Here is a 12,708-nt window from a genome sequence, read left to right on the forward strand (position 1 = left end):
TGCTCGTATTTCATCAAAAGACAACAATTTCAAATGCGATCTTTGAAGACTTATGCCCCTTTAAGGGAATTGGCTTGACAAGGTGTCCACTCATTGAAAAAATCAAAGCAGTGTTCTTACAGAGCTTTTTCGAGGGAATGTATTTGAGTAGATTTACTAATTGGACTGAGGCAACAGCAGTACCAATCCCACCGACAACGAATATTCAGACAGGAGATGCAGATATCAGGAAGAAAGTTGTAGAATTCATAACAGCAAATGACGGAAGAAGGGCTGGGGGCTTTGATCCGTTGAATGTTCGGAATTTTACACATCCCCAGGGAGATTCAATCCACCCTTACTCTTTAGTAACGGGTTACGGAGATGGAATAGACAGTCGATCATTTATAGCTGGTAGGAGGAGATTCGACAGCTAGTGGATCAACGAGGATCTGGTTTTCTCCCCCATTCCATGTATTGACGTTTCAACACTACTACACGAGAAATAGAAGTCAAACCCGGTCAGAAAGAGGAGAACTTCCTTCCCGATCTCCTGGTGAACTCTCTTTGTCCACCAACTCTAGGATCGACTCGGAAATGTCGAAAATAGAGCAATTGCCGGCCGGATCAACGATTGCCTTTGAATGCTCGAGTGGGAGCCCTGGGAGAGACGACTCGGCTCTTTCTATGGGAGAAGTTGAGCATATCCTAGCTTGCAACAGCGACGAATGAGACCTAGTTTCTGATGGGGCGGAAGCAGGTCATAGAGAATCCTAAAATAATGAATGGGGTGGGCAACTCACTAATGTCATTGAAGGAGCGAGATTGCCAGGAGAAGGGTGGATGATGGAGTTCGGATGAAAGCATACCAAAAGGTAGCTGGGGCGGAGTGAAGGCTCCTTATTTAATCAAAGAAAGGATAAGGATCAAGATAAATATCAAGCTTTAGTGGTAATGGGGTAACCCAAAAGCAGAGAATCTGGGTTTTGGTAGAGGGGGTATATGACTGAGTGAAACTCTTTGGATTCTTTACCAGTGAAGCCCTTAGGAAGAAAAGAACTAAACCTTGATCTACTAAGCAGCCGCTGAGCTCGAGGTGGGTCTTTCCTCACAGGAGAGGAGGGACAAAGCTCTTAGTTTTTCTAGGTTCAAAGATTCCTCGCCAAGGTGCCATCTAAGCAAGTGTGAGAATGAATCGATTACAGACCCCTAAAGATCAATCTCTTAGGGATAACCTGCAAGACAAGGACACGTCAAGAAAGCAGCTAAACCAGATAAGCAAACCGCGAGCCAGAACAATGAAAAAAAAAGTTAAAAAAAGAGGGCACGGGTCCCAAAAAGTGGTACAGGCAGTTAAAAAAGAAACTGTCTGGGCGCTGTTACTAACAGCGTCTTGTCTGCTTTCCATTTTCTTTTTTTGAAGAAACGTAATAGTAATAAAAGCCCCTTATCTAGTATAAGGCCCTCTGAAAAGCTTGAGTTAGAAAAAAGCCTATGAATACTTTTGAGCTTTTGAGTCTGAGTAGTAAAGGTAATAAAGACGAAAATGGATGGTTAAACGTCGATGTTGTTTGTGAATACGAGCCTGAGAATGCAAAGCCTTCGTTCCTTTGTCAAAATTTCTGGGCGGAAACAGTGCCGAAAATCAGAGCGAATCGGAGCAAAAATGGAGTTTTTGAAACTGACAGCAGTAAGACGCAGTTGCTAACTGCGTGGTCGCTATTAGTAACTGCGCTGCTTTAGGGCACAGTTGTTAACTGCGTGGTCGCTGTTAGCAACTGCGCCTAGTCAGGCCACTGTTAGCAAGAGCGACGGTGCTCTTAGTAACTGGGGTATGACAGCAGGTTACTGGAATCAGGTCTTTTGACCGCCTATTACTTGATAGGGGGGACTCACTTTATACTAATCTTCCTCCCTCTTCTGCTGAGTTGTGTACCTTTTTTTCTGAGTGTTACTTACAGGGAGCTTTCAGGAGAGTGTAACGAAGTGATTCTGCCCTTATGATATAAATTGCACAAGTGAAACATCTTGTACTGAGTCAATTAGCTTTATTTTTCTAAGCGTGAGTTATATTTAGTTTGGTGTACGTGATTCTGAGTGTTACTGTAAGTGAGTTTTCAGTGTAGTGGAGCGAGTGCTTCGCTAAAGAAGCACGAGTGAAACGGCTTGAACAGCAGCAGCTTGTGTTCCTTAGGCAGCCCGGAGGGAACTTTCAAGTGGATGAGATTAGTCGAGTGGTCTCAGTTGGAGATGGGATTGCAAGTGTTTATGGATTGAACAAGATTCAAGCTAGGGAAATGGTGGAATTTGCCAGCGGTGTGAAAGGAATAGCGTTGAATCTTGAGAATGAGAATGTAGGGATTGTTGTCTTTGGTAGTGATACCGCCATTAAAGAAGGAGATCTTGTCAAGCGCACTGGATCTATTGTGGATGTTCCTGCGAGAAAGGCCATGTTAGGCTATGTGGGCGACGCGTTGGGAGTACCTATTAATGGAAGAGGGGCTCTAAGCGATCACGAACGAAGACGTGTCGAAGTGAAAGCCCCAGGGATTATTGAATGTAAATTTGTGCATGAACCTATGCAAACAGGGTTAAAAGCTGTGGATAGCTTGGTTCCTATAGGCCGTGGTCAATGAGAACTTATAATCAGGGACTGACAAACTAGAAAAATAGCTATTGCTATCGATACCATATTGAACCAAAAGAAAATGAACTCAAGGGGTGAAGTCCTTTTGGGATGAACTGGCATCTTACAATGACATTCCTCCTTGTACCTGTCGAGCCACTGTCTCTTCAAGCCTTTTTAGTTGTTCCTGGACTTTTGTTGACAAACGTATGCGCGCGCTAGCGCGTTTTACTAATAAGCTTTTCAGCCAGCAAGCAACGGCCGCACAAGCAGATAAAATCATATATCGAAATGACTTCTGGCATCACCGAAAGGATCGAAAAAGAGGGATCCGGGAAGTTTTATTGATTAGGTTGAAACAAGAGGGAATCTATGTAGTGATTCGGAGAGTTACAAAGCAAAGTCTTAAAATATATATTTCAATCAATTAGTTTCAAGGATCCATTCATTTTTACTACTGTCGTTCATACTTGTTTCAGATCTTTCAAAAATCTTAATGATGTATAACTATTGGAGATACATAATAGAATAAACTTCTTCCTAAAAAAAATATTTTTTTGTGGGGGGTGGGGGGGGGGGGGGGGGGAAAAACAACCCCCATCTCTCAAATTATCAAAACCTACTATAATGAAAAGTGAAACCTTGTATTTAGGAAGAAGTTTATTAGTGATAAGCCAATTCTAGTATAAGTATTGGTATTCTGATCATTATTGGTATTCTGATCATTATCAGTATAAATTACCACACGTTTGGCTTTTCTTGAACGAATCCCATGATCCTCTGTCGATTCTTCCTCATTTTCTTCCTCCTGTTCTTCCAAATGGTCGGTTAATTTGTATGAATATCGACGAACCTTTTTATCGATTTCTTCTATTCTAATAGATTTCTTTTGAATTGTTTGATCATTTGGATCAGTTGTAACTACATCGGATAGAAATTTCAAACATTTCGTTTGATTTTCTGAATCAAGTCTTCTTTGTTCGAGCTCTGAATTTGGAATCAAACAATGTTGGCGTTGTATTAATGGGTGACGGTTTGATGATACAAGAGGGAAGTTCTGTAAAAGCAACAAGAAGAATTGCTCAGATACCAGTGAGTGAGGCTTATTTGGGTCGTGTTATAAATGCTCTGGCTAAACCTATTGATGGGAGAGGTGAAATTTCAGCTTCTGAATCTCAGTTAATTGAATCTCCTGCTCCAGGTATTATTTCTAGACGTTCCGTATATGAGCCTCTTCAAATGAGGCTTATTGCTATTGATTCGATGATCCCTATAGGGCGCGGTCAGCGAGAATTAATTATTGGGGACAGACAGACCGGGAAAACAGCAGTAGCCACAGATACTATTCTCAATCAAAAAGGGCAAAATGTAATATGTGTTTATGTAGCTATTGGTCAAAAAGCATCTTCCGTGGCCCAGGTAGTGACTAATTTCCAGGAACAGGGGGCGATGGAATACACTATTGTGGTAGCCGAAACGGCAGATTCACCTGCTACATTACAATACCTCGCTCCTTATACAGGAGCGGCTCTAGCTGAATATTTTATGTACCGTGAACGACATACTTCAATAATTTATGATGATCCCTCCAAACAAGCACAAGCTTATCGCCAAATGTCTCTTCTATTAAGAAGACCACCCGGTCGTGAAGCTTATCCAGGAGATGTTTTTTATTTGCATTCACGCCTTTTGGAAAGAGCTGCTAAATCAAGTTCTCGTTTAGGTGAAGGAAGTATGACTGCTTTACCAATAGTTGAGACTCAATCTGGGGACGTTTCGGCTTATATTCCTACTAATGTGATTTCCATTACAGATGGACAAATATTCTTATCTGCCGATCTATTCAATGCTGGAATCCGTCCTGCTATTAATGTGGGTATTTCCGTCTCCAGAGTAGGATCTGCCGCTCAAATTAAAGCCATGAAACAAGTAGCTGGCAAATTAAAATTGGAACTGGCTCAATTCGCGGAGTTAGAAGCCTTTGCCCAATTTGCTTCTGATCTCGATAAAGCCACTCAGAATCAATTGGCAAGAGGTCAACGATTACGCGAGTTGCTCAAACAATCCCAATCAGCCCCTCTCACGGTGGAAGACCAGATAGTTACTATTTATACCGGAGCGAATGGGTATCTTGATCCGTTAGAAATTGGGCAGGTAAAGAAATTTCTCGTTCAGTTACGTACCTACTTAAAAACAAATAAACCTCAGTTCCAAGAAATCATATCTTCTACCAAGACATTCACCGAGCAGGCAGAAGCCCTTTTGAAGGAAGCTATTCCGGAACAGATAGAACTGTTTCTACTTCAGGAACAAACATAAAGAAATTGATCACTCTTAGTACAAGAGGAATCATTGATAAATGTCTCCGATTCGAATCATTCAAAATATGTTTCTTGGCATAGCAATCTACACAAATAGATGGAAATAAATTGCGTCCAATAGGATTTGAACCTATACCAAAGGTTTAGAAGACCTCTGTCCTATCCATTAGACAATGGACGCCTTTCATTCCGATTTTCTTCTTTTCTTTCACACTCTTACTTTCCTATCTCCTGTTCGGATAAAAGAATCCGATTGTATGTGAGAGATTTTAGGGAATAAAGATGCATATCCAAATCAATGATGCATGTATCATAATAATGAATATGAAGCGGGTAGCGGGAATCGAACCCGCATCGTTAGCTTGGAAGGCTAGGGGTTATAGTCGACGTTGATTCATCATTTTTAACGTCTCTAATTCAAAACCGAACATGAAACTTTGGTTTCATTCGGCTCCTTTATGGAAGATGGATAGATTCCCGGATCTAAGGCGTAAACGAAACTACAAAAAAAAGAAAACATTTACGATGTATGGAAAAAGGGAGTTATAGCAAATTCGAATTCAAAGAAAAAAATTCGATCCATAACATCTATGTCAGCTTTTCTGTCTGAATGCATCCAAAACGACTCGCTTTCTAGATGATCCCTCTAGAAGAGGGGGATTCTAACAAATCCTTCTAGTTACTTCGTTCTCTATTTCTACTCACGAGAATCCTGAGGAAAAGAATTTTCTTTCCACCGAGCTGAAAAAATATGTCGATGCGACGGCTCTAGTAAACTAAAGTCATCGTTTAATAGCTATTTGGCTTCAATCTCCCCCTTTACAAAAAAAAAATGGAAGATCTAGTTACGATTAGAAATACATTTTTGTATCTTCATCCATGGATCCTTTACTTATACTCATTCAATTGGAAGGGTTGATCCAACTTAAAAAAAAAAGAAATTATGCTTCGCGATTCCGTAATCCAATGAATTTTGTTGTTCAATTTCTAATGGATACAAATCACGAGAATGTATATTCTTCCTCGAATATAGCATTGAGGGGTAAAGGATTAAACCCTTTTAAGAAATAAAGTTTTTGATCGGAATATGAATCAAACCGAAAGACCCCCTAACTATTTCAGTTGTTAATAGAACGAATCACACTTTTACCACTAAACTATACCCGCTACAATATGATTATTGTATACGAATGGACCATTTGTCGAACAAGGGAGTGAGACGTAATCAAGATAGGATCAGAATCATGAAAATTGGAGTGAGTCCTGACGTGTTCCGACGGGGGACTTAATGAAATAGGAGAAGAAGGTTCATTTAAATAACAAGTTATATCTTTTCTTTTGCTGGGGGAATCGTTACTGACAGTTCCGGCCCGAAAGAGCCATTGAAGTCGGAACATAAAAATAAGTTGAATTGTGGAAGAATCCATAACTCCATTTTTTTTTATTCCAGTAAAGTAAGTCAATCGATAAAAGGAAAAACAAAGAATAATAAGAAATGACACTCCTGTCATAGGAATGGAAATAGCCCTTCTTGCTGCTTCAATAACAAGTATTTTCGTTTTCAAATCAGATAAATCATTTGATCTATGATTCATTGGAACAAAACAAGGAATGGCCTGGCTAGGTATAGGTACTGGCCAGGCCGGGGGAATAAAAGAACCTTTCGTACGAAATCAAAGAGGTATTCTTTCTATTGGAGATATCTGTTTCGAATCCTTATCTAAATGCAATTGCTGATAAAATTCGTATATATATAGAATAAAGAAAAGAAAGATAAAGAAAGACTTTTATCAATCTTTACTTCACGCGCCACATATGAATTATCCTTTTGTAATTGGGAGAGATGGCTGAGTGGACTAAAGCGACGGATTGCTAATCCGTTGTACGAGTTATTCGTACCGAGGGTTCGAATCCCTCTCTCTCCGTTCCCTCTGATCACTTGAGAGTTATCTTTCGAATTCGAAAAAATCTCGAGCCCTTGTTATCTTAGTTAAATGTATGGAATAGAGAAAATCATAAGAAAATTCAGAAATCAAGCAACGAAAAACTTCTGATTTTTTTATTTTATTCCTCGCGTCCAGGATTACGTCCTGGATCATTAGATAGGAATCCGAAGATGAAGAGAGAAACAAAGAATATCACTACTGTGTAAACGAAGAGTTTGAGAGTAAGCATTACACAATCTCCAAGATCATTTTTGGGGGAAATAAGGGAATAGATTCTCTATTTTTGTACCACATATCCCATTTTGACACCAAGAAATGGAGTGGTTTCTAGAAAAGAAAGGAATTTGCAGGAATTCATTTGTAATAAGATTCTGATTCCTTCGTTACCAAAATGATCTTTCATACCCACAATTAGGTATTGTGAGGGACCATACATAAGGTCTTTGACCTCCGGAAAGTCAGAATGAGAAAATGAGGTGATCCAGATTCATCGCGGCTATCCAAAAGAATTTCAATGTTTGAATCGACAGTTCATAATGTAAGATTTATCTGATCTTATCAATTGTTAGAATAGAATTTTTCCTTTTTTAGTGAATCAATCATGAATGTTTCTAGGACAGTATTAAAGATCTCATCGAAAACTTACAACAGCTTGCCAAACAAGGGCTAAGAGAAAAAAGAGTACAGGTATGACTGGCATAACATCTACGATTGGATTGAAAAAAGCATAAGCCTCGGGTAATTTGGCGAAGAAAAAGCTACTCGAATGAAGGGCAGAATTAATACAGATACAGATCAAACTAAAGATATTAAGCATAACAAAAAATTTTCTCTTGTGGAGAATTTCATTATTAGTGAGTTGGGGAAAAATGAAGAAAGAAGAGAAGATAGGCCAAATCCTTAAAATGAAGAAAGAAGAGAAGATATTAAGCATGACAAATCCTTCTTTTTCTTTGAACTCCCCCAATCAAAAATCCTTCAATTCTTAAATGAGAATAGAAGGAATCATACTTTCATACAATATCTTAATTGAATTATAGATAATGATCAATGAATTTCTTTTGATTCTACATCTACACGTGTCGAATCCTAGCAACAACCTATTCCATAGATATTTGGGCTGGAATTGACGAACAACCAATATCCATATTAGTGTTATTAGTGTCAAATAGAAATCTCAATGGGGCGTGGCCAAGCGGTAAGGCAACGGGTTTTGGTCCCGTTACTCGGAGGTTCGAATCCTTCTGTCCCAGACCGATTCTATCAGAACAAAGATTGTGCTCTTTTCTTTAACAATCCTCTGTTTAAGAGTGTAATGTTGGATACAATGTGATCCAATCTTTCTTTCTGATTTCTAATGATTCAGAGAAGAATCATATCCTACCTTTCGATCCTGTTTCTGTTTCTCACAAACAGAAACAGAATCGAGTGTCAATGACACGTGTATGGAAATAAATATCTTTTTGATATAGGTAGGATGGGAACAAAGATCAAAGTTCCATTCAAAAAAAAAAAGATTGGGTGGCCATTCAGCGTATGCCCGTCTCCCCCCCGCTCATATTCATATTGAAGTTAGTTAGTCATTTAGAGAAACTTTATGCCCCCTATTTATCAAATTTGGATTCCCACATGATGCATTCTGAGTCGACATGCGGAAGAAAGGTAAAGTAAATAGGGGTAAATGACTAATTTTATGTGGATCCTGAATTCTAAACAGGAGGAGTTCTTGGTACTAATTCCATCACTGGGATTAAAGCTCCTAAGACTGGGGTGGGGCAAAATAAAATAGAAACAACGAATGAATCTGGACCCATTCGGCTTTGTACCTATACAAGATGGTATAGCATCCCATAAGAGGATCTTTTTTTGATTGGCTTTGAGTATGATTCATGATCCCCATAGAATTCGTGTAGATACGAGTTAATTAGCAAAGGAAGGTATCAATTTCAATCAATATCTGTGTCATCCGGATCTCATTAACAAACAATAAAGTTCAATACGGAACAGATGTATTTTCTTTGGACTTAATTGCTTTTATTTTGCATCAGGCTCCAATGAATAATTGGAAATCAATGTAACGATGGGGGGGGGGGATTCATAGATTCCATTCACTTTAGTTTATCTTTATGGAAATGGAAAAATTTCTGAACCTGAAATAAAGCAAAATCCGTAGAAAATGAACCATGCCCATATGTAGTTTTATTGTTCTATTTCAGTGACACCGGTATTTCGGTTTCGGTGAAAAAGATTTGTGATCTCTTAAATATACACGATGACCCCCGGTGACAATTGTTCGGTGTATCTGATGGATACGGAAAGGTCATACTCCTACGATTTGGATTTTCTCAATCAGATGAAAGAATAGCGACCTTAATCTTATCTTCCATGAGCTCTTTTCTATCCATCCCCATGAAAACAACTAAATTGGATTTTTTTCTCGACCCATCCATCCGATTTAAATCATTGATGATTCAATTGGAAAAGAAACATGGATTTCTCTTATGATGATCGAATTCGCGTCTCTTTAATCAATGAGATATCTGCTAAACTTTTTAGTTACTCGTTGTGATTGTGCCGACTTGTTGATTTGATTGATTTAGAGATCAAATTAAATTCAGTCTTTACAGGAAAACTTATTTATAGTAATGATAATGATGTCGAAGTAGGAAATTCTTGAAATCATTTTATTTTTTATGATTTCTTACCTTATAAATCCTCGCTATTCGAAGAAGTGTGAGATTGGTGAATCTATCCTATCGAGTCACTTGCGACCGAGTCACTTGCGACTTTTCCGGGTCATTAGAATAGCTTATTTGGTTAATGACTCATTTTATTTTGTTCCAGTATTGGTAATCGAATTAAAGACTCGTCTTTAGTTTAGTTGTTCGAGAAAGAATTGGAATTGGATCTTTCATGATTGATCGTCCCGAACAATATAACAATATGTTGAAGATGTAGATGTAAATAAGTGTTAAGCAACTAATTTCTTCGTGTTTTTTATAAATGTGTTTCATTCCTATAACAGAATATGGGTTAATTTGGCTTTTTGCTGAGATTTCCCCAGAGAAATACCTATTCATACATATATAAAAATAAAGTATGGACTACTATGCACCGATGGAGCCAATGACTATTCATGATTCCATATTGAATCAATTCCATACCGGTCCAAATTAGAGGAATGTTATGGTAAAACTTCGTTTGAAACGATGTGGTAGAAAGCAACGTGCGACTTGAAGGACATGATCGGCTGTGGATTCTTGCATCCACCATTTTTTTATATATCAATGAAGATGCTCTTGGCTCGACATAGTTTGTTCTTTGCCACCAGGACCCCATTTTGGGGGGTTGTAAATAGTACATGATGGAGCTCGAGCATAAATTCTTGATTCATTTATCAGAGGGAAGGATCTAGGGTTAGTGCCAGTCAATAAGTTGGAACAACTTCGTAAGTATATCTTCGATATAGAAATCGCAAATTCGAACAAGTTTCAAATAAAAAAGCAAAAAAAGGAAAATTTGTCGGAATTGGTAAAACTATTTCGATCAAAAGTGTATCACAGGGGAATCAACCATTTGTATGATTCTTCAATAGAAAGAACAAAAGGTATGTTGCTGCCATTTTGAAACAATTAAGGATCACCGAAGTAATGTCTAAACCCAATGATTCAAAGCAAAGATAAAGGATACCGGAACAAGGAAACGCCATTTTCAATTGTCTCAATAACTAGATCAGAATGAGAAAGGAAAATCGATTCTAGACGAGACAAACAAAAGAGGTTAGAGACGGCTCAATAAATGTCTAAGGATTTCCCTTCGAGCTCTTTGAGAATTACCCAACTTGAGTTATGAGTACGAATGAGATTTCTTTTTTTTTTTTTTATTCCTTCCAAAAAAAAAACGACTCAAATCCTAATCTAATTGATGATTTTATGGATCCATTTGTCACTATATACAATACATAAATTCGAATCATTCTTTCTCGAGCCGTACGAGGAGAAAACCTCCTATACGTTTCTAGGGGGGGCATTGTTCATCTATATCTATCCCAATGAGCCATCTATCGAATCGTTGCAATTGATGTTCGATCCCGAAGAGAAGGAAGAGATCTTCGTAAAGTGGGTTTTTACGATCCGATAAAGAACCAAACTTATTCAAATGTTCCTGCTATTCTATATTTCCTTGAAAAAGGCGCTCAACCTACAGGAACTGTTCATGATATTTCAAAGAAGGCCGAAGTATTTAAGGAACTTCGAATTAATCAAACGAAATAAAATTTATGAAATAGAAAAAAAAGATTGAGTGAAATAACTGGCAATTGAGGGGATTGCCATCAATCAGATGGTTTTCGTTGGGACTCTACGAATAAATAAGGGATCAATCTTGCTATTGTTTGTACTTCTATTGAAAACCAGAGATTTTTTTCCTACTTCTTCTTTATTTATTCCCCCCCCCACACTTCATTTCTTATCTATGTAGTGCCAATCCAACACAAGTCTTTATTTTCTTTATTTCATTTTTTTTTCTCAAAATTCAATTTATATTGACAATGGTGTATCGATCAAATATAATTCGATCGTGGATAAATAGATCTATTTATCTACGTCCCATAAGTTTGTTTCTTTACTTCACTAGGTTCGCCGGATTCACTGTGACACAAGAAGTATCTTCTTAAGATAATGAAAAAAAAAATGATCAAAACAGGAGGGTCCACAAATTTTTACATCTATCTATATTTATCCGTGAATCCGTTGTATTTGAATCTGATCTGAACATTTTGATGTTCATAATTGATCATCAAATGTTTCTTTTCGATTTGTTGCTAGTTCAATGTTTTGATGGGGTAGGGCAATCCAATCTCTTTATTTATTTATTTTTGATTCCGATCGTATCTACACACCATATTTATACGGGTTGCTAACTCAACGGTAGAGTACTCGGCTTTTAAGTTCGGCTAGGATCTTTTACACATTTGGATGAAGCAACAGATTCGTCCATACCATTGGTATGGTTTGTAAGACCACGACTGATCCTGAAAGGGAATGAATGGAAAAAACAGCATGTCGTATAAATGGAGAACTCTGAGAATACTTCCTGGGTCGGTAGAAAATCTTGTTTTGATTCTTGGAACGGTACCAAATCAATTCACAGTTTGGTCGAGTGAATAAATGGATAGAGCCCTAATGGCTCCAATTATAAGGAAACCAAAAGCAACGAGCTCGGTTCATAATTCGAATGATTACCCGATCTAATTAGACGTTAAAAATAGATTAGTGCCTGATGCGGGAAAGGGTTCTCCTGTGAGTGGATCATCGATTCCTTTTTTTTTCATGAATCCTAACTATTAACTATTCTTTCTCTATTATGGAGTGGAGACGAATGTGTAGAAGAAACGGTATACTGATAAAGAGAATTTCTTCCAAAGTCAAAAGAGCGATCGGGTTGCAAAAATAAAGGATTTCTAACCATCTCTTGTAACTATAACGAACACAACCAAATTGGATGGAAAGAGAGAGGATCCGTTCATTGGACTCCCCGTCTCCGGGGTATCTATTCTTTTCTTACTATATACCCTGTTCTGACCGTATCGCACTATGTATCATTTGATAACCCAAGAAATCCCCCGTGCCTTTGTATAATTTCAAATGGAGGAATTACAAGGATATTTAGAAATAGATAGATCTAGGCAACAACACTTCCTATATCCGCTTCTATTTCAGGAGTATATCTACGCACTTGCTCATGATCATGGTTTAAATGGATCGATTTTTTACGAACCTATGGAAAATTTCGGTTATGACAATAAATCCAGTTCACTAATTGTGAAACGTTTAAT

The 12,708-nt window shown here is 38.0% G+C and overlaps 1 protein-coding gene, 2 non-coding genes and 1 pseudogene across 3 annotated transcripts; 3 read left to right on the top strand and 1 right to left on the bottom strand.

The window, feature by feature from the left end:
* Positions 1-1,473: 1,473 nt before the first annotated feature.
* LOC131247028 (ATP synthase subunit alpha, chloroplastic-like) lies at positions 1,474-6,363 on the top strand. Its single transcript, XM_058247473.1, has 4 exons — positions 1,474-1,669; positions 1,755-1,837; positions 2,106-2,601; positions 3,882-6,363. The coding sequence occupies exons 1-4, from the start codon at positions 1,474-1,476 to the stop codon at positions 4,922-4,924; spliced, it is 1,818 nt and encodes a 605-aa protein (XP_058103456.1). The 3' UTR covers positions 4,925-6,363.
* On the bottom strand, positions 5,036-5,107 carry TRNAR-UCU (transfer RNA arginine (anticodon UCU)). Its single transcript has one exon. It is a non-coding gene; the product is annotated as a tRNA-Arg (tRNA).
* A 400-nt stretch (positions 6,364-6,763) lies between the features above and the next one.
* On the top strand, positions 6,764-6,851 carry TRNAS-GCU (transfer RNA serine (anticodon GCU)). The gene has a single exon. It is a non-coding gene; the product is annotated as a tRNA-Ser (tRNA).
* A 2,852-nt stretch (positions 6,852-9,703) lies between these two features.
* The window catches only part of LOC131245997 (maturase K-like), a 3,724-nt pseudogene continuing 719 nt past the window's right edge, over positions 9,704-12,708 (top strand).

Source organism: Magnolia sinica, chromosome 5 (assembly GCF_029962835.1).
Source record: "Magnolia sinica isolate HGM2019 chromosome 5, MsV1, whole genome shotgun sequence".
In the NCBI taxonomy this organism is placed as follows: Eukaryota; Viridiplantae; Streptophyta; class Magnoliopsida; order Magnoliales; family Magnoliaceae; genus Magnolia; species Magnolia sinica.